Source organism: Cavia porcellus, unplaced genomic scaffold (assembly GCF_034190915.1).
Source record: "Cavia porcellus strain 051 isolate PalLab524CR breed Dunkin Hartley unplaced genomic scaffold, mCavPor4.1 scaffold_12, whole genome shotgun sequence".
Taxonomy (NCBI): Eukaryota; Metazoa; Chordata; class Mammalia; order Rodentia; family Caviidae; genus Cavia; species Cavia porcellus.
This window is the reverse complement of record NW_026947495.1, coordinates 25,069,077-25,091,123: the sequence shown is the minus strand read 5'-3', so window position 1 is coordinate 25,091,123 and position 22,047 is coordinate 25,069,077. Positions and strand designations below refer to the sequence as shown.

At 41.2% G+C, this 22,047-nt stretch overlaps 1 protein-coding gene across 5 annotated transcripts in view; it reads right to left on the bottom strand.

The window, feature by feature from the left end:
• The window catches only part of Mgat5 (alpha-1,6-mannosylglycoprotein 6-beta-N-acetylglucosaminyltransferase), a 338,130-nt gene that overhangs the window by 26,269 nt on the left and 289,814 nt on the right, over positions 1–22,047 (bottom strand). For all 5 annotated transcript variants that reach the window (XM_023561078.2, XM_063258973.1, XM_063258972.1 and 2 more), the window contains exons 12-14: positions 21,023–21,172; positions 11,096–11,242; positions 2,896–3,012 (exon numbers count right to left, since the gene is read on the bottom strand). In XM_023561078.2, coding sequence (XP_023416846.2) covers positions 2,896–3,012; positions 11,096–11,242; positions 21,023–21,172 — 414 coding nt within the window. The remainder of the gene's footprint in view (positions 1–2,895; positions 3,013–11,095; positions 11,243–21,022; positions 21,173–22,047) is intronic.

The window sequence follows — 22,047 nt, the reverse complement described above, 5'->3', positions numbered from 1 at the left end:
TTCAAATTAAAAGGGCATGTGTACTTAACTAAGTGTTCTGGGTAGGCTGAATTGCACCTCCTCAAAAGATATGCTGAAGTCTTAATCTCCAGTACCTTGAATGCGCATTACTTGGAAGTAGGAGCTCTGCAGATGTAATTAAGATGATACAACGCTGAATTCAAGTGGGTCCTAACCCAGTGTAAGAAGAGGAATAACAGCGACACAGGAAGAAGGCACATGATGGAGGTAGAAATTAAAGCTCTGAGGTGGCAAGTCATGGAATGCTTGTAGCTGCCAAAAGCTAGAATACCCTTTTATAAGCAGGGGATACATTCTAAGACCCCTGGTGGGTCTGAAACCAAGGAACAGTACTCAGCCCTTTGCAACAAATACTGGGATAGCACAGGAGTTGATCTGATAATTGAGATGAACGCTAAGTAAGTTAACCAGAGAGGATAGCAAATATGGCGTGGATACATTACACAGAGTGCTGATTCAAGTCCCAGATGAGATTCAGTCGGACAGCACAAGATTTCATCATGTTCCTCTGGATAAGGACCAGTTTAAAATGTATGACACAGCCGAATGGGGTAACAAGTGCCTGTAATCCCAGAACTTGGGAGGCTGAGGCAGGAGGATGGCTGTGAGTCTGAGGCCAGCCTGGGCTACATAAGTGAGATTAAGACTAGCCTAAACTACAATTTTATGTATATTGGTTACCTGCTGTAAGCCAAGTATGACTGTATTTCTTGAATTTCCCCTTCAATGTTTGGGACCATTACTGACTACAGAAAATGAAATCTCCAATATGAGTGGACTATTTTCCTCACTTGTAGTCTCCTAAGGGAGGATGATCCTGCAGACATCTTGATTTCAGGCATCTGTCTTCCCAGAATGAGAGGTAATGTTTTTGATGTTTAAGCTACCCAGAGTATTCTAGGTAACTTATGAATACACCAAGGGTCTTGGGGATTCAAAAAAGAAGAGCCAGACATGGTGGTGAATGCCCGTTACCAGGGAAAGGGCAGCAGGATGGGACATTTAAGCCTGGGCAGAGACTTAGGGAGATGATGCCGCAAAATAAAAAGGGCTGGCAATATAGCTCAGTGCAAAGCCCACAGGCCCAATCGTCCCTACTGAAACAGCAGCAGCAGCAGCAGCAACAAACACAAGAGATCATTCCATGTCAGGAATGACACCCGATGGTGCAGCTGAGGCAGCCCGGTGCCACAGTCCGCTAGACGCTTCTATGTGCTGTCACCTCAGGTTGGGCACTTAGGCCAGGCACTGTGGAAGCTGGCACTGGAACTGCAACTTATTAATGGAAAGCTGACAGCCATATGCCAGATCCTACTTTAAGGGGACAGGGCATGAATAATGCTTCAGAGTGTGCTTGTTGCCCTGGAAATGCTAAGAATTAATTGAAATTGAGTTATGCACTGGGCCGCAAATGGGTTATTCCATTTTATTTCCAAAGGGAAACATGGCTCTTCACAGGGGCAACCTGGTCATTCTTCCTAAGATGGATCTCTATCTTGTTCCGCTTTACACCATGCCCTGAATCCATGCCCTTAGTTTTGGTTTGCGAACTCTTACTTACCCTAGAAGGCTTAACTCACAGTGAAGTGTTTTCCAGAAAGCCTCCTACTTTTACCCCTATATTTTCTGTATGGTACTTATGGCATAGACAACCTCTGCTTTGTGTTATATCTATGTGCTGGTATGGAAACCTCAATGCTTCTCTCCCTTCTTTCTATTGTCCATCTGTTCATCCACTCATCCATCCATCCGGTAGACCACAATGGTGAGGCATACTTAATGGGAATAAAATAGACAGATATACTTGTTGCCCTTATGTTCCTTAGAATCTAGTGGAACTCAGGCTATCAACTAATAAACATGAATACTTAAATGTTAACTGGACACTATGTGGTAGACACTTTACTTAAATATAACATATATATGATCTCAGTTAGTCTGCATAAGTGACTAATAAGATAGGTAATATTAGCTACATGACAGATGAGGGAATGTTGCTAGAAACTAGAACCCAAATCTAGTGTGCGTGAATCTTGCCCACCATTATGTATTGTGTATACGCTTCTCTTAAAATGTTATAACCAAGTATAAAAAATGTTCTAGTAAGAAATACAGGGGCAGGTTCACCAAAAAGAGTTCACAGCAGTCTTGGATAACTAATAGCATCCCCAGAGGGCAGTAAACTTGCTACAGAGGGAGCCAGACTCAACTATGTCTGTGGAAGTAAACAACCCTTCTCTTTCCAGGGTGTCTCAAAAGACACATTCTGTACACTGTAGGAGCTTAACAAATGTCTGCTAAATTGATCAGGACAGGCCAGAAAAGTTAGTTACCTTTACAAGAGTCTACCAAATACTCATTGTAGAAAAATCAAATAAACAAATGTCCTACAAAAACCTTTCCCATAGCTACCTCTATCTGTGTTTGTGGGGAAAGGAAAAGAAGCAAAGCTATCTTTTTAAATTTCTATAAGTGTCACAATTAGATCATGAATGAAGTAAAATTCAAGTGCCTCTTCCCAATCTTGTGACCCAGGAGTCTTGTCAAAAGGTTCTGTAGAACCCACGCCCATGCCTGGATGCCAGTTCCATTTTCCATTTCATGAAACATCCAAGAAGCTGCCAGGCCAAATCCTACAGCTTTGGCTATTTCTAGCTTCAGCTAACGTGGGAAAGCACCATTATAGAATCCAAGGGCCTACAGTCCCTGTGAATCCACATGAAACTCCTGAAGGGCATCTGAAAGTTATTTGGACTAGGATAGGTTAGTGGTAGAGAGCATGCTTAGCATGGCCAGAGGCCTGACTTCAGTCCCCACTATACTTGCAGGTCACTTTACAAATGGGGTGAGAAGAGGTGAAATAAAAGATACAACCTTCTGATTTAAAATTGCTTTCACTGCATCCTCTACTTCCTCCTGATTGTTGAGATCAACAGTCCAAACATGTGGCCGGCCAATGAAAACTTCAGCGTAAGGATGCTGGGATGTCAGCTGGAAAAGAGAAACACAATCTTCAGTTTCACAGATGATGAAATTTTTTTTGAAAAACCGTCAGTGCTGGATGGAGCATTATGCTGTTTTAATGGTACTGAACTGTATCCGTGTAGCTAACAAGACATTTCTCTCTTTCTCCTTGACAATGATAAACCTAAGTAAACAGCAAATAACAACAAAAAGTGATGGTTCCATATCCAGAATTCCATTTGCAAATAAGAAAATGTTACAACTACATGACAGGTGGGTTTGTTTGTGTGTGTGTTGCTGGAAATGGAACCCAAGAACTATGCATGCTAAGCAGTGGCTTTGAATCCCGGTGAACATTTACTCTCAGCCATAACCAGCTGTGTGGGCCTCAGCCTCCTCCTCTCAGGTTCCTCTCCTGTTCTCTGCTTCCTGGAGTTGAACAGCTTTCTTTTACCATGCCTTTCCACCACATTTCTACCTTGAGCCAGAGGGCTACAAGCTGAAACCTGAAACCTGAACCAAAATAACCCTTTCCTTCTTTGAGTTATGTTTGTCAGGTCCAGTATTTTGTCCTAGCAGTGGAAAGCTGACCAGCATAGCCCTGAAAATCACCTAGATCAAATCAGTATCAGTTATCCCAGCTAGGACAGACAGGTAAGCATAGAAAATGGCAATAAAAATCAAGGTTGTAAAAGTTGTAAGAGGATAAATAATAATACATACAAAAAGTGACAGAAAGAAAAATGATACCATCAGAAAAACAGAACTTTTTGAATGGTTTCAGGAATAATCATTAGGGTAACACTGGAGCCTGAAATTTATAAAAGTAATCTGTAAGCAGAAGAGCTTAACGTCAGCAGTTTTTAACCTAAAAGAGGTTTTGTTTTAAGAACAAAGTGTTGGCAAAGATATCAAGCATGCATATTGGCAATTGAGTTCATCAAGAAGCCGTTCTTTGAACTGAATCAATTAAACAATCGGGTCTCCACTTTTATCCTTGTACCTCTTTAAGACAGTGGTGAGTACATTTCCAGCTTCCACAATGGCTGAGGTGCTGCCCTTAGCCTGTGGGTGGGGACCAGGGACACATGTCATCCAATGATGCCCAAGACAGTTGTACATAAAGCATGACCTATTTCTCAATTTTTTTTTTTTTTTTTGTTTTTTTTTGTATAGTGGGAACTGAAGTCAGGCCTCTGGCCATGCTAAGCATGCTCTCTACCACTAACCTGTCCTAGTCCAAATAACTTTCAGATGCCCTTCAGGAGTTTCATGTGGATTCACAGAATCTAACTCTTTGATACAGTTTTAATGTACACTTAAAAAAATTAACATGTAAATCAAGAAATATTTGTACTCTATTTTATTTGGAACTTCACTCGTGCTGTTATCATTTTGGAAAAATCATGGCAACAAAGTCAAAACCACTCAACATATCAGACGTTAGTAAAATACTCCTTTGGTCTATATTTGTAGCTATCTGGTTGGTGTCACTTATATATGTGTGCTATGTATACACACTCCTATATTTAGCTGATCCACAATGTCATTTTCAAGTAAAAACGGCTGAAAATGTTCACTCAAATGGCTTACTTCTTTTAAACACAAATGTTCATTGTAAGGAAGGAAACGACATATCTTTTAATTCAGTTCTTAGATACACGACATTAAAATATGCATTCCTTTATTAGGAAATTTTCCCTTTTATTTCTCCTTTATATTAGACTAATGAAACAAATCTTCTTTTGAGATTAGCCATGTAGGCAGGTTATATTCACAAATTTCACTTCAGGAGAGAAAACGCCACGACTAATGTTAGACTTTAGAAAAGGAGCTGCTGGCTCTGGAAAGGCCTCTGCTCCAGGGGCCCAACTGGCCCTTTTTGCCTTTGCTCCCTCAGCCTCTGACACAGATGTGTATGCCCAGAGGGTTGGAGGACTGGATCAGCACTTCCCTATTTTGCTCTTATCCTTCGTTCCTGGTATCCCACTGTACCAGTGGCTAAATGTACTACTCAGGGCAGAAAAAGTAAAGCAGAGTCCCTGAGCCTTTGCTGCCAACCATGCAGGCTCACAAGGAAATCTACCATCCAGGGCTGTAGGTGACCGCAGTGTCTGCTCCTGCTTGCCCTGCTTCCGGGTCCCTCACCAGCTCCTCCTCCTGACACATCCCTTCTTCTTGTGCTCAGTTCTGTGGTCAGTGAAGGAAGCTGCAGACAATTCACAGCCCCCAGAGCTGTGGAAAGGTGTCTTTTGTTTTCTCTGTGCATATTTTAACTCACTGAATATTAATGAAGTCCCCTGTTGGGCCAGGCATCATGCTAATCACCTGCACATACATAATTCATCCGATTTTCTATGTATCCACAAGGATTCAGAGGTTCAGAGGGGTTTACATTTCCTCAAGGTCACACAGTCAAAGAAAGTAGCTGAGTCAAGTTCAAATCAAGATCATTCAGCAAGGTTATTTCTGGACGAAAAAGGAAGATGACAATTTACAGGATGCCACTGAGCTCTTAAGAAAAGACAAAAGCATTTTAATCACTCTCTTAAAGCTAATAAAAAAAAAAAATTCCACGACGGAATCTGTGCCGGCATTAGACTTTTTCTGAAGATGCAGAAAATGTCACATTACTTTTATTTTGTAGCCTGGGGAACAAACTTAATTAGTTCTTTCACAGGAATCAGGGTAAATTAACGTTGCCATCAATGGTACTACTTAGTAATTCATACATTAGCAGCAGTCTTTTTCCTGTCTTCTAAGGTTCCTGCTTATTTACAAGGTTGCTCTAAGCATTTAGAAAATATAAAATGCTGAGCCATTATCATTTATTCATTTACATTTATTGAGTATTGCTTAATTTTATGAGGCATTCTGTGATTCATTAGCCCCCTCTGAATATTATGCTCCTCCTTGTTAATTTATTGAGAACTGTCTGATCTCCGCTACTTCATTGTATATCAATCAGAAAATATACTGGAGTATAGTTTGTAAAAGTAATGAAAATCTTATTAAATATGAGACATTATTTCAGACTGACTATTAAATCTCCAAGGGGAACATTAGTTTTCTTTATGGACAAAACCCCCTGAAGCCAGAGAATTCTTAACGGTTTACAAAATGTCAGAAGAATGATCAGGACCTTACTAATGTACTTCCCAATAAAGATAAAAATCCAATTTATATTGAAGTATATCTCTAACCATTCACACAACTTAAGGCAACATGGAACTTTCCTCTGAGTAGACACTGCAGTTTAAAAAAATTGGTTCCACGCAAAAAATAAAAAGAAAGCTAAACTCTTATTTAGAAATCTAGACTTTCTTTAAGTACAGGCAATTGATATGGATCAATTTATGTACATGAGTTGTTGCTTCACACAAAAGACTTGCATGGGCATAAAGAGAGCTTTGTGCTTACATGCACTTTTGCTAATATTTTTCCGTTTGCTGAGGAAAAACAGATAATCTGTATATCTATTAGAGCTTTGTGGTTAAGAGACTTTGGAGGCTTTAGTAAAGCAGCAGAGCAGAGCAGAGTGTGTTGGTCCACGTGGTCCTGAGATCAAAGTCACTGACCCCTCTCAACAGCTACCTGGCGTGGATTGATGGAGCTGCGTATGGATGAACTTGCCATCCTACATGAGTCAAAATGACCTTTTTGGGGTTGCCCCAATTTGCCAACACTCATGCCTTTCAAAAGAGGCTTGAAATTCTCTTTCCTTTTCAGTTAATTCTGCACATTCCCCCTCCACCTGGTGCAACTCCAAGTTAACTCCTCTCTGCATCTGCTTGGCTATTTCTTTATGCACTGCCCTGATCTGCAGCTGTCTTATCACCCTTTCATATCAGATTTGGAGCTTCTGGAAAACAGGAAATGTACTCTGCTGAGTTCTTCCAATGCAACAGCTAATGCCATGGGCCTATGGGGATATTTTAAATACCTGTCAATCACCCTTCTGCTTCTTGGCCCTCCTGTGGGAGCCCAGGACTGATGGAGTTGTCTTTGTGAGGTCACTAGCTGAATAATTATTGAAAGGATTCCACACTTTCTGCTGGAGTCTCATTTCAACATTAGTTGGAATTATCCTGCTCAGCAGCTCCAATGCCTCTTCTTTCTTTATGCCATGAAGAATGAAAACCCTTTATGACCTCAGCAAAAAGCAAATTACTAAATGATAGCAACTGACATAAAATGATGAACATATGTACTTTAGTGCTTTGAGCTATGTAACTTTACATCATTCACAGGGCAAGGGCTAGATGGTGTTTCAGAGGATCCTCAGTGTTTTTTAGGCAATGTTCAGTGTACAGAAAAACTGACCTGTATTCTTTAAAAGCATTATAGTTCATAAGTGACAATGAAAGACTAATTTTTTTTTTCTCATTGAAGAGTGAAGAAGATTAAAAGAGACACAATAATTACGTGCAACGTGGGATTCTGGACTGGATCTGGGAACAGAAAAAGAACCTCCGTGGAAAAGCTGGTGAAGTGCAAACAAAGACTGTAGTTTAAAGAACACCAGGATGCCAGTGTTAATCTCTTTATTTTGATAACTATAGTAGAGTTCTGTAAAATGTTACCACTAGGGTACGTTAGATAAAATTCTCTATTTTTTTTTCAACTTTTCTGTATAAGTATTTTAAAATATAAACAAAAAGTAAAATTTAACAATTCCAATTGTAGGTATATACCCCAAAGAACTGGAAGCAGACACTCAGATATTTACATTCAAATGTTCATAGTAGGATTATTCACAATAAGTGAAAGGTATGCAAAACAGCCCAAATGATCATCAGGAGATGAATAGAAAACATAAACATGATATATTCATACATCAGAATATTAACAGAAAGAGATCCTGCTGCATGCTGCCATAGGGACAAACCTTTAAAACAGCATATTAAGTAAAAAAGCCAAACAGAAAATAACGGATACCATGTGATTTCACTTAGATGAAGTACCTAAAATAGACAAATTCATACAGACAGACAGCTAAATAAAAGTTACCAGGGACTGGTGGGAGAATGAGAAGTTATTATTTAATGTTTCCAGAGTTTCTTATTATGCTGATGAGTAAGTTCAGGAGACGGATAACAGTGGAAGGTGCACAGATCTGTGAATTTACTTAATGCCAGTGATTTGCATACTGAAAAAAGGGCAAATGGTTAAGTTTCAGGTGTTATATATATATATCTTTCATGAAAAGTTTAAAAAGTGTAGACAGTTACAAATATATATAGAAGTAGAATTTCAGAAATTTCGTATACTCAAAATTAAAACCTATGGAAAACACTGACATATAAATAGACATATTGACCCATTGGAATAGAAGAAAGTCCAGAAATAAACCTACATATTTATGGTTGTCCGATTCTCAAAAGGGTGTCCAGAGCCCAAAATGGGGAGGCATGTCTTGTCAATAAAGAATGCTAATAAAGCTGGATAAACACATGCAGAATGAAAGTGTATCTGTATCTCAGACATCTAAAAGTCAACTCAAAATGTACTAGATTTAAACATAAGAGACAAACAATACAAGTACTAGAAAAAAAAACAGAAAAGTTTTCTAACACGGGGTTGGGCAATAGTGTTTTTGGATATGACCGTGAAAGTACAGGCAATTTTTGCATCAAACTATTTCAGAAAGACATGGAATCAGTATACTGAAGAGGTATCTGAACCCCCATGTCTGCTGCAGCACCATTCACAACAGCCAGGAAGGTGGAATGAACTCAAGGGTTTAACAACAGATGAGTAAAAAAACTTGTCTGTTTATATGTGCCAAATAAGAGGTTAGCCTGCAAAAAAAAAAAAAAAAGAAAGAAATTCTGTGATTTTCAACAGCATGGATGAACCTGGAGGACATTGTGCTGAATGCAAAAGCCAGACACAGAAGGATGAATACTGCATGATCTCACTAAATGTAGAATTTAAAACAGTTGAACTCATCTCAGCAGAGTACAATGGTGGTTGCCAGGGGTTGGGACACATGGTGAAGGAAGATTTGTTGATCAAAAATACAAAGTATGAGTTATGTCAGATGAATAATTCTAGAAATCTACGGTTTAGCATCGTGACTACAGTTAACAATGCTGTATTGTACATTTGAAATTTGCCAACAGGGTAGTGTCGTGTGTTTTTACCACATACTCTACAACACAGATCCAGGACCTATACAAAGTGTCGGATGTGCTAATGTTGATTGTGGTGATCATTTCATAATGTTTACCAAACATTACCTTATAGTTTTTATTGTGTAAAACAATGAAACAAAACAAAAATCTAGTGATGACTAAAATCTACTTTCCATCCAAAACTCCTAAATTTCAAAGTCGTCAGTGATATGTCCAAAAGATTCCTAAACAAGGTATTTTCACTGTTACAAAGCATCTTTTAAATCTTTCCAAAGAACAAGCTCAGGTTGTGCTCCTCATCTCTGTACACTAGCACGTGCTATAGTATCTGGTGCACAGGCGGGGATTAGGTATTGTTGAGTCATTAATCAACAAACTGACATCTCAAAAAGAAACCATTCCCTAAAAGGAATAGTTTAGGTCATTACACTAGCAGAAGGAAAAAGAAAGTGAGCAAAATGCAATGAACTCCTTTCAGTGGGTATCTGGGCCATAGTTAACCTTTCTGAGATAATCTCTGGATCTTGTTGATAGTCCTCCATCTCCTTTGGCCACAGCACCAATGATGACGGGACTTAGAGAACTCTCAAAATTTTCAACTCTATAGACTGGCTGAGATTTCTGATTCATCAAATAATCATTGAAAACACATTTTACATATTAGTTGGAAGGCCAGTTCAGACAAAGTGACCCAGTAAAAGTAGCGCAACTGAATTCTTCAAAAACATTTGCTCTTATGTCATAGGAGGGTTGGCTATCAGTATAATTGCTAGCAGAAGACACTGGATGACCAGGATGGTGCTCTGACATCCCTGTTTGTGAGCAGCTTCCTGTGCCACTTACAGATACACAGAAATAATAAAATTAATCTTAAGGTTTCTTGTACACACTTGTTTCTGACCAGACACTGAAGCATCCAGCCTGATCACTCACACTAAGCTGTGAATGCTTTGGTTTACTGCCTCAAAGCAAATCTGAGTATCTTGGATGATGATTCATCACCTGCTGTGGATTTTCAAGAAGATCTTAGGAGGCAGTTCGAACAAGGCAAATGGTTTTAGCAATAGCAGGAGTAGTTCACAGGATGGGGCCTGCTGATGGTGGCCTAAAACATCAGGCACATTACTTTAGTCAGTCATGATACGTCTTATCTCCTGAGGCTCATGTTCTCTGCAAACACCCGCAGCCTATTTTTCATTCTTCAAAGCCCATGATAGAGAGTGCCCCAGCTGATTTTTTCATTCCATCAATTCAGAGTTTGGCAGAAATCAGAAAGCTAGTATGTCTGTGTTCATGTTAAAATAGTGTTGGGGGTAGAGTGAAAAGCTCCTTACTTTGTGGATAGAGATGGAGATTCAAAGGCTGGCCCTGCCTAGAGTGAGGTGATATGATTGAGTCATTCATCTCTCTTCCAAAACTCTCCCTTCCCAACTAACCATGTTAGATGAAGTTCATGCAGTTGGCTTTCTGTACATACAGGTGCCACATCTTCTAGTTTGAAAATTATAAAAAAAATTTGAAGAAATGCACCTATCTCAAACATGTGCAGGCTTCCCCCCCCCCTTGACATCATCAATACAACAGCTATTTATAAAGCATTTATAATGTATAAGAAAGCCACACATGATTGATAGCATGGAAAAATGTGTCTATGCTGAATGCAAACATGATGCCACTTTACATAAGGGGCTTGAGCATCCACAGATTTTGGGATCTGTGGGGGTCCTGGAACCAATTCCTGATGGACACTAACAGATGACTTCACCTACGAATTCCTGATGGTCAGATCTTTACTTACACTAAGACTCAATAAATTGGTATTATTTTTTCTGTGCATGTGTGTGGGGGTGGGAGAACTGGGGATGGGACCGGCTGGGGCTTCTGTATGCTGGGTAAGCACACTACCACTGAGCTACTCCCCAGCCCCTATTATTCTTCTGACTGAAAGCAGAGAGACTTTGATAGACACTTACCTCTCTTAAAGTAGGTTTGCCAATGAAAAAATCTGTGTTTTTGCTGCTTTTGGGTGGGTTGAACTTGGGATTCAGAAAAGCACATCCATTTGCAATAGCTTCCAGGGGAGCTGGGCCTTCATAAGGAAACCCAAGTCCAACAAATAACTGTAAGACAGAAAAACACACACCATATCAACACATCTGTGAAGACTGGCTCCCCGGGCTTACAAGGCTGTTCTTTGGTCCATTCCTGTGGAGACCTCAGACATTCTGGAAAGGCCCCAGGCCCTGAGGGGAGGGGAGGGTAAAGGGAAGGAGCTTATACCAAGATGGGATGCACATCATCAGGAACTGTGAAAGCCCTTATAAAGCAGCTTGGCTCACTGAAGTGGTAAGTACTGGGGCGGGGGGTGAGGAGAGTAGGGAGGTTGGGTATTTAAGGAAAAAAAGCAACAACAACAAAAACCAAGACCCAACAATCATTTTTTTGTGACTCACCAGGAGACATGACTGGGAAAACACTTGCTAAACTAAACAGAAGGTTTCTTCATTGAAGCAGAGGAACAACAGGCCCTTTCAGGGATGCTGGGCAGAGGGACAGAAAGGTCACTTGGTGGTTTGATTACTGTGCAAATGGGACTGCTGTAAAATGATGGTAGGTCAGTAAACACAGGTTTTCCTACGGGTTTTCACAGGAGAGTACTAACATCTCCGTTTTTATTTTCCCCTGGGTATGAGGGAGGCTGCTGAGCTGCTCAATCTGCTGAGCAAAGCTTCCCTCTCTAGGAGGCAAATCTCGCACTCCTCCAAGGCAGACAGTAGATGGCAGCAAAAGCTAGCTCACTGGGTCCTAAGAGCAACGACACAGCCTGGGAGCTGCTGTGACAAAGGAGAAGGTCTGTTCTTCAGCAGCACTGATTCCTGACCCCATATGAAAACAACATCCCCAGAAGTACCTTGTTGCCCAACCTGAGTACAGGAATACCATGCACTGTAGAAGGCCTGGAGGTCACTGATGGCAGGTCCAGGCCTGGGATGGGGGAAGCCTATGTCCCCCTGGCCACATTAAGGGGCCAGTTCTGAAACTGTTCCAGTATCCAGAGACACATCAGGTGACAAGGGCCGACTGGTCCCAGGACAGCATTTCCTACTGCCTTCATGTTGAGGGACACGCACACTGCCTGAGATCAGGAGGCTGCTAGACTGGATGTGGTGGTGGCTGTACTGATCCCCCTTTCCCTGGCCCCCTCCACAGCTTTACGTTAATTATTATTGAGGACAGTTCTGCTGGGGAGCACAGAAGTCCCTGGGTAACCCTGGGAGACACAGATTGCTCATGGTAGACACTCATTACTGAGGCAGTGGTGCACAGCACACATTTAAGATACTTCAGGATGACAGCACTCATGGAACTCTGGGGGAAAACCTCCCAAAAGCACAGGTGTTCTGGAGAGCCTTATCCCATTAACTTGCTTTGTCTAGAAAAAGGTACTGGACCTCTCTGATTCTTTGGAGGGATAATCTTTCATTTTCTATACACCTTGAGATCATCCAGGTAGATGCATCCAAGAGGAGGGAGCTAGAAAAAAAATAGAAGCTTTGGGAAGCCTGCTGAGCTCCTGTGCCCATGAGTTATGGGAGAACCTGGTAGTAGGAGCGGGTAGAAGCAGCAGGACGACAGAAGGAAACTTCTGTGCCTCTCAGAGGCTCCTGTGGGATATCATACTTAATATACAGAAAAGTGAGATCATCAGAGGGAACTGATGAGTACTGGTGTGGCTCAGGTAGGCCAGGTCTGATGGGAGCCAAACAAACAAAGCAAGGAGAAAGTGAGATATGCTGGTGTGATCAGACAATATGATGAATGCTTAAGAAAATTTATTATAGTAAAAACACACTGCTATTAATCCCCTCAAAATACTCTGCCTTACCCTGAACACACACCATTGTTCTTGCCACTTTCTGAAGCAAGTGAGTATCTTTTGTTGTGTTATAGTTGTCTCGATGTCCTGAATCGATTTGAAGTGTGTACCTTTTATGATCATTTTGAGCTTGGGGAAGACCCAGAGTTGCGGGGTGACAGATTCGCTGAACAAGGCTGATGAGGGTATCACAGTGCTTCCGTGAGCCTACCTTTCCACTGGATGACACTCAGCAGCAGACGCCTTGTAAAGACACTAAAGAAGACTTCCAGAATTCCTTTAAAAAGTTGCAAGAATAATAGGCTAAGTATGTTCGAAGTGTGTGTAGGGGAGTGGTATTCTGAGAAGAATTAATGGCAATATATCTTTTAGTATAATAAACTTTTAAAATTTAAATATTTACCATATGTTTCTATCACACTTTGAATAATTTCCCAAGACATAGCTTTACTCAGAATGCAGAATCTAGGGTAACCATCATGATGGCTTCTGATTTCTGTGATGTACAGTCCCTGTCATGCTTTGAGGAAGATACTCCACCTTTCAAGGGCAAAACAAATCACCTCTGTCGAACTATGTTTAGGCACAGAATAGGAGTATCCACATCTTTCTGACTTTGAAAAAAAGGGTTCAAAAGATACAGACTGGGCTTCTGTGTATTTAGGCAGGGATCTGGGGCCTACAGAGTTTTCTGACCTCCGGAAATCAGGAGTCTATCATGAAGAGGCAATACCTTCATCAACTCTAAATTGTCAAGAGAATTTTGGTAGAAATGGAAGAGGCACAATGCTTGTCTATTTAAATAGAAAATCCTGGGGAAAAGTTTAATTAGCTCCTTCAAGTCCAACCAATCTGAACCCATTAATTAAAAATATTTGAGACTGTTGCTTAATGGACTTGAATGTGACCTGGGTTTAATTATATATGAATAACTTGTACCAACTCCTCTGCCTTGCTGGACCAGAATATCTCAGTACATAAACACGTTGGGCTAACTCGCCCAACTCTCACAATTTTATAAGGATGCTCAAGGAAATACTACACAATTTCTTGGCAATGAGTTCTCTTGTCAAACTAATTAGGATGACAGGAAATGCATGGCTTGGAAACACCAAAATAACAGGTTTCTGTCACTTTTGTCAATAAGCAGTTTTTCCTTGTTTCTAGTATACTTACTACCTGTGACTTACAACGGCACAGATGTGTTAAGGTCAAACAGCACAGCTGAGGGTTGGATGACAACAGGGCAGGCAGGGCAAATTCACCACCTCCAACTGTAAGCAAACCAAGGGCTTTTCTCCTGATACCCAAAGCCCCAGATTTCCTTGCCTTGGCTTCCTGCCTACTTACAGATGTTCCTAGCACAGATTTACAAGACCACGTGGCAAAAGTGCACTCAAGCACCAACGTTTAACTCCTTAGGGGAAAACTGGTCATGTTTTTATTTACTACATTTATATTCTGCCTGGCCCTCAGAAGCCCAGAATCTAATGTTCTAGATGAGGGAACATTTCCATGGCTGCAATTCCAGTTCCAGCAAGGAGCATTTCTAAACAAGGGGTTATAGTTCTAAAACTGAGATTTCAACTAATACTAAGCAAAAGAGAAACAGATGAAGCACCATGTTTTATTCACAGTACAGGACTGGGACATCCTGACACATAAACAAAGAGATCAGTAACATTCAGATCTTTTTTCCCTAACAGAATTTTTCTAAAGCCCTAAGTGAAGTACTTAGCAAAAGTTCTGTTAAATATGGACAAAGTAGTTCTTTTATGAATCCTGCATGGGTATGATTAGCTTCGGGACCTCATCCATAGTAGGTGTGCACTCCACTACAGTCCCAGGCCACTTTCATTACAATCCTCACTTTCAATGTGGAATATCAAGAATAATCCAAAATAGGACACATCCATATTTAAAGTGTACTTTTCTAATGATTAGTCAAGTTGTGGGGAGGCTCAGGAGGAAGTGTGAGCAACAAATGAACCCCAGCATATCCAAGAAATTGACTACTGGGACAAAGTGATCAAAACAAGGTAGCTTTGACAGCACAGGCTCTGCAGTCTTGGAGACCAGGGTTCAAATCCTGTGCCATGAGTTCCGATGCCATGAGTTCCTAGTATAGTAACTATGGCAGGCTGACGCTATGTGCTCTCTAAGGCTTACTTACGTTTTCTGTAGTGACGAGACCCAAGCCAAGATAATGCAAGTTCTCTAAATTTCAGTCTTCTTGTGTGTAAAATGGGGAAAACGAAAGTGCTTTATTTCATGGAGATATGGCCGGATTAGGTGAGAAATATCCAGTGCTCAAAGGCTTGGCCCTTAGTAAACATCTGATCAACAGTTGTCCACATTCAAATCCCGCTGCAACTTCACACACACATACTTCATGATCTTTCATCATTTAGCAAGTACGTCCCTAAACTGGTATGTGGGAGTTATTTTTGTGTAAAATATGTGTGACATATTTTACAAAATGTCCAAGTTGTATGTGTATTTATAAACCTTTCATGGTTGCAGAAAGTACCTGGTTTAAAAAGGGGTGAGACCTTCATCAGAAGACAGATATGGTGTGGTTCATCCATCAGAGAAAGACTAGTCCTATGAACCACATGTTACTGATAAGCCTCAGTAGCTCATTCTTCCTATGATCACTGGCAATTACTCTGTTTCTAGCAACAGGTATTGCTTTTATTTTGAAAAAGAACCCATAAAATGGCTGGGCATGCAGAAAAGTTTATTTGCCTCCCAAGTGATGCTCTGGTAAGTGTGAAGGATCCTGTCTGGCCAAATGTCTGTGCTCAGGCACCTGATGCAGCAGGATGCTGAAGGACTCAGATCAGCTGCACCTTCTCTCAGGCTCCACAAGCCCCTGCCTCTTGCTTTCCGAGGACTGAATAGGGAAGCACTAAGAGGACTGAGGACAAAAAGATGACAATACTTATCAAGTGTTTTGAAGGGCACAACGCTGGTCAAAATTGGCTGCTTAAACTGACCATTTCCGGGACACCAGTTCAGTGGACAGACTCGTGACTATTCATGCCACTTACCTCAGAGCTCTGTGAGAAATGTACTGTACCAAACCAAACCAAATTGAACCAAACCAAACACCACAACAAACCCCACCAATGCCATCAAGATTGAGTTTTTGCATTTTTGTCATTTGAACGCCGCAGAAGTAAATCAAAGGCATTACAATTTGTGTGGTCAATTCATTAACTTCAAAGTGGGGGCGTAAGAGAACATTTAGACAAACTTAAACCTGAAGATGTCAGAGACTTTCACGCTGGCCAATCCGGAGGTTCACCATTAAAAGTCAATTCTACTGTCTCCTTCTTGGACCACTCCTTTTTCACTCTAGTTCACACCTTTTTCACTCTCAACTCACCACAGAGAGGCAGCACACAGACTTATTTTGAAGCCTCAGTCTTGGCTCTAGGAAAATGGGGGTTGTCATGGTATCAAGATCACAGGATTTTTGTGATAAAAATGGAATTTATGAAAGAGCTTAGTAAAGCATCTGGGGCTTGATAAATGTGGACAGTAAAGTCCACAGTCACGTGTAACATCCTTAAAGTTACCTGTTTACATTCTCCAACACATCTGTGTTCTCCCTCTGGTCAAACCTACCTGAGTCTTCCCTGTATGCTCAATGCTTACAATAAGGGCTGAAACATATCTAGAATTTAATATATATTTGGTGGATGAATTAATAAAAGCATAAGAACTAAGGAATTAGAACTTTCTAGCAATCAAATGTCTTTGTGCTCTACAGGGAGTGAGAAGGGGTATGTGGGGATGTGCTTTGGCTTTGGAATTCAGAGGGCTTACTGATTCAGACCCCTGCACACTACACTCTCTGGCCTGCAGATGTGAGGAACATCAGTCAGATGGAAGCACGAGCTACCTGGAGCTTAGCACCCTTGCTGAGGAGATCTAAACCAACTGGACACATGACTCATGAGAACACAAATTCACTAGGAGGAGTATGGTCCTAAGATTCCAGATGCCAATGGGTTTCATCTAGATTCCTTTCTTCATTCTGCAGTTAGAGGCTGGAATTCCCTATCTGAAATACTCGGGGCCAGAAGTGGTTCAGATTTTGGAGTATTTATATGCATATGAAGTATCTTGGGGATGAGACCAACATCTAAACATGAAATTCACTATGTTTTACATACACCTTATAAACATAGACAAAAGTAGTTTTACATAATATTTTCAGCATGACTATGTTTTTACTGTGACCCAAAATGTAAGGCTGCTATGGAATTTTTTTATTGTAACACTGTGCCAGCACTCAAAAAGTTTTGGAATTGGGACCATTTTGCATTTCTGATTTTTGGACTGATGATGCCCAAAGTCTACAAGCTAGGCACTCTTCCAGGACTGGAAATATACCTGTGAACCGAAAAGCAAATCCCTTCTAAACTCATGAAGCAATGTGGAGTCTGGCTCCAGAGCCAGTAAAACTTCAAAGCCCAGGCTTTGAGGTTTCAAAATCCATCCATGCCCAGTGGGAAACACCAGAGCTGACTGCTTTCAGCGTGTGTGTGTGTGTGGGGGGGGGGGGATGCAGGTGAGGGCAAGGTGAAGACACATGATGTAGGCAGCAGACACTGCACATCTGCCTGTTCAGCTCTCCAGATAAATTGACATGGCAGGGAGCCAGGATCCTTAAGGCCCACCAAAGTCTTGGAAGAGGGAATGCTAAGGTGTTTGGATAGAGAAAAGACCAGGTGCAGCATAAGCAATAGAAGCAGCTTCTCCACCTAGATCACAGCCAGAATCTGTGCTTGACTGCAGAAAGGAAGGTAACGGATCTAGCTCAAAAGCCACAGGTCCAGCACCTTCCCACCCCTGTGTAGGATGCCAATGACATTGAGTAAGGAGCAATGACATTAAGTAAGGGAAGACATGGGGAAAGAGACACAAAGTTGCAACACGAGGCAAAGAAAGGGACCACATTACAAGAGATGGAGATTTAAAGCAAAAATAAACAGACATCACCCTGATGAGTCTTGATTTGCTGGTTCCAACTGTACTTCTGGACTTTGCTGGACTGAATGGTTCATCTGTGGTCCTACGATAAACAACTCATCTGTCCAAATTTATGCCCCAATTAAAAGGGTCTTCTGAAGTCCAATGACTTCCCAAATCTTCTAGCTGCAATTGTAGCATAATTCTCCTGCCCCCACAGGCTCCTTTAAGCAAGTCTGTTAAAGATACCTGGGTCCTTAAGGAGAGACTAGCACAAAATTCTGCTGAGCAGAGGGTTTCCTGAGCTTGGTGCAGAGATTCAAAGATGGCCCATAAAGAAAAAGAATGAGTTTGAATCTGACTAAACATCTATTATCTTGCTATGTCTGAATAGCTCTTGAGGAGACCCACTGGCTTTCCTCTCCAGTAAGGAGTCTAAGGAGCCTGTGAATCTCATTCATTCCACAGAATGAATTTGCTCCTAGGCAGCACCCCGCAATGTGGATTGGAGGAAATCAGTTTTAAATTGCTCAGAGACACAGAAGAAGGCGTTAAAAGCAGAAATGGTTATAAATGCAAAGCCTGACTGGTCTTTTGTTTTATTATTTGAAATCCCAAGATTCATTCATTTTGCTGCCTGCTGCCTTGTCCTGGTGTAGTAGTCTTGGTGATACACTACCTCAGGCCCATCATATTTACCAAGTGTCTAAAACATAATTTCACTCAGAGTACTTTAATATATGCTTGTCAGATAAGCAGGCACCAGGTAATGGGATTGGTGACATCTTCAGAAGGGTTCCTCGTTTTCAAGGATATATGCCCCCGGTGCTCAAAATTCCAGCTGCACTCCTTGGTTAGTCTCTGGCTTTGGGACAGGGGCCTAATGGGTTTCTCTTCTTGTCTTCCCCTGGACATAAGCTTTGGCCTATTTCCCATTTGCTGACAGGGAAAGTGGAAGGCAGGTAAGCAAGGGTTCTTTTAAAATTTGCAAGGCTGAGCAAGACATTCACAAGGCTGGGTTAACAGAAGCATTGAGACAGTAATGACACGATGCTGAAAACCAGTTCTGCCAAACGTTATTTTAAAGGAGCTTGAACTTTTTTCACACACTCGTGCAGAGAAAAGTAAAATGAGGAAAATGGCAAAAACCAGCCCTGCTGTTAAAGGGCCTGGATACACTGATGATTCTAAATTGTCAAAAGAAGACAAAAGGTGATGGGAAGGAAAGTGGTGAAACTGGGACACGTGTTCTCCTGAAGGATAGTTGTAAGACTATATATGACCTTGAAGGAAATAAAATCTTAATTAAAACAAAGCAGGTCATTGGCCAAAGAGTTAAAGAACTTCTCAAACTGTTTTAGTCATGGCACCACACAAATGACTTGGTGGTATTGACAGATGGAGAAACTGAGGCAAAAGGGAGATAAGCATTCTTTTGGCTGGTTAGTGTCCACTAAGTGTCCTTAAAATCTAAGTGCTGATAAGGATGGTATGAAAGGGACTGGAACAGCCTTAATTTGCAATTTAAAAATCCAGAGATGGTGCCACCCTCACAACTTAACCTAAATTTATGAAGGCCAAACCCAACAACTGGAGATAACAGTAATACTTGTTGTGTCTACCTCGTAAGGTCACTTGCTGTGAGATTCAAAGCACATGAATGTTAATGTACCATCTGAAAACCAAGTACTGCACAGGACTGGCAATTGCTACTATGCTGCAGAAGTCCACTTCTCTCCCCTACCTTGAATATAAAGACAGAGAGAGCAGAGGCAGACACCAGACTGAGAAATCCTGGTGTTTTTTTTTGTTTATTTTTTTTTTTTTGTGAGAGGGTCTCACTGTGTATTTCAGGCTGGCCTTGAACTATGTAGCCCAGGCTGGAGTTGAATTTATGGCAATCTTCCTGCCTCAGTCTCCTGCATGCTGGAATTACAGGATTGTGCCACCATGCCTGGCTCAGATATCTACTATTAATAATAAACTTCTCTGTGTTTTAATAGGCCAAGAGACTACCTCCTTTATTCAGTCTTGTGTCTCATGTGTAATGCCTGGCCCAAAGCATCTATTTAATAAATACTTATAAAATTCATAAAGAAGAACTTGTTAATAAATATGAGGGGGTTTATTTAATGTCCTCAAGTGCCAGCTGAGTCTTCAAGGTCAAACACTGGCTTATTCAAGGGGTGCCTCACTTCTGTGGTAGGGTTATAAGAAATGACACAGATCACTGTGTGAACTTCCCCATGTTGTCGAAACATCATGTCATCATGCTCAGCAGAATTATCCTCAGCAACTCCCCCAATTACCTACACCTCAGAGCCTGCACTCTGCCTATGTCTGTGACAATCAGACTTTTTTTTCTTGATGGAATTTTATCTTACACTATTTTCTAGTACTTAGGCTAGGTGGGTTGGTTTCTAGTTCTTTTCTGAATGTCATCAGCATGTCAATCACTTGGCTCTAACTAGGTACACCCACATCCCAGCCATCTCTCGGTCTTTCACAACGCAGTCCTTGCTCCTTGAGCTGATGGGGATATTTTTCCTCATCTGAACTTCAGTGTTCAGGACACGCTTGGTGAATGAGGAAGTGTGAAGAAGAGCTGGCGGGGGCGTACAGGGGTGACTGGGCCAAGCTCAGCGTCCAGCCTATTGTGAAAGCTGCTGTTCTATCACTATGTCCGTCTTGAGCCAGCGGTCTTAACCTTCCCGTTTTTAGCCTGACTCTCAGCCACTGACTTGTTGCTAAGTGCAGAGAGGGTCCTCCATAAATACGGTTCTTGAAACATTTCTAGTTGAACATTTTCTTTCTCTTTTTAACTACATCAATGAACAGATTTGTTCCCATAACCTCTTCCCATAACTTACTGACTTCTCAGCAGTAGCTTGTCCAGCAAGTCACTGCCCGGTCACGGCCTAAAGAGCTACTGTGTCCAAAAAGCAAAACAAAACAGAACAAAACAAAACATGAAAGAATCTGACCTCATTGAAGAACCTCCGATCTAAGGAAATGTTTTTATAAATCTACTAAAACTTACCTTGGTTTCTCGTAGAAGAAACTGCAGATCCCGTCCACTGAGGATACCATGATTTTCCACATAACTAGGGATGTTCTTTGTGCTGGAACCATAAACAGTTGCATGCACTTCCATGTATGTATGAATGATATCCAGATAGATCTTCTTATTCTAAAGAGGGACATAAATTTAAAAAAATTTTTTTTCATTCACATAACAATCCATTCATAGGACAGAACCTCCTCTACGTGCCAGAGGCCATGGACACAGGAATTCTTAATATGGAGACAGCAGGAGTTGGGGAATCCAATGACCAAAATTTCTTTTTTAAGTAATCTGCTTAGATTTGGGGGGCAAAAGCACTCATACCAGCACTGTACAAGTTATGGCAACATATTGCTGAACATCACTGATAGCTCATGAAGTCTCATATTCATTTTAAATACTATCAGAGACCCAAAACATTGTTTTTGGCTCATCCCCTTTTTAGGGAAGGAAGTTTGGGGAAAGAAGGTCCAGAGAAGGCAGTTGGTTGGGCTAAAATATTTATCTGGAGTGGTTAAACTGTCCCTAAGGAACATAAACATCCCCAGCTTTTGCCAATATTCCTAGTGATGACTAACTCATGTTGTCAGAGTTGGATTTCAGTTAATTTTGATCATGGGGAGAAGAGTTTCCCACAATGTGTACTGATCTCCTCAGCAGCTGGAGAGACCAGAATACGCAGGTAGGCAAAAGCACAAAGAGAGATTAAATGGCAAATATGGTGAGCACTAAACATTCAGTTTATTTTTTACTAGAAGCAAAACCAAACCACTTTCCTGGGTTTGTAGGACTGAATTTCATGACATGTTAATGAAAACCACCTGCGAAGAGGAAGCAGGCTCACTTTCCCTTCCTCTTCATGTTCTGTGTGACTAAGTTGTTCAAACTGGATTTTGTATAGCATGGGGACTTTTCCCCTCCTCCAGCTTGAAAGACTTAAGTTCTGTAATGTTTTCCAGTTGTATGAGAGTGGGACAAAGGTTTTTTCCATTCCACACCAT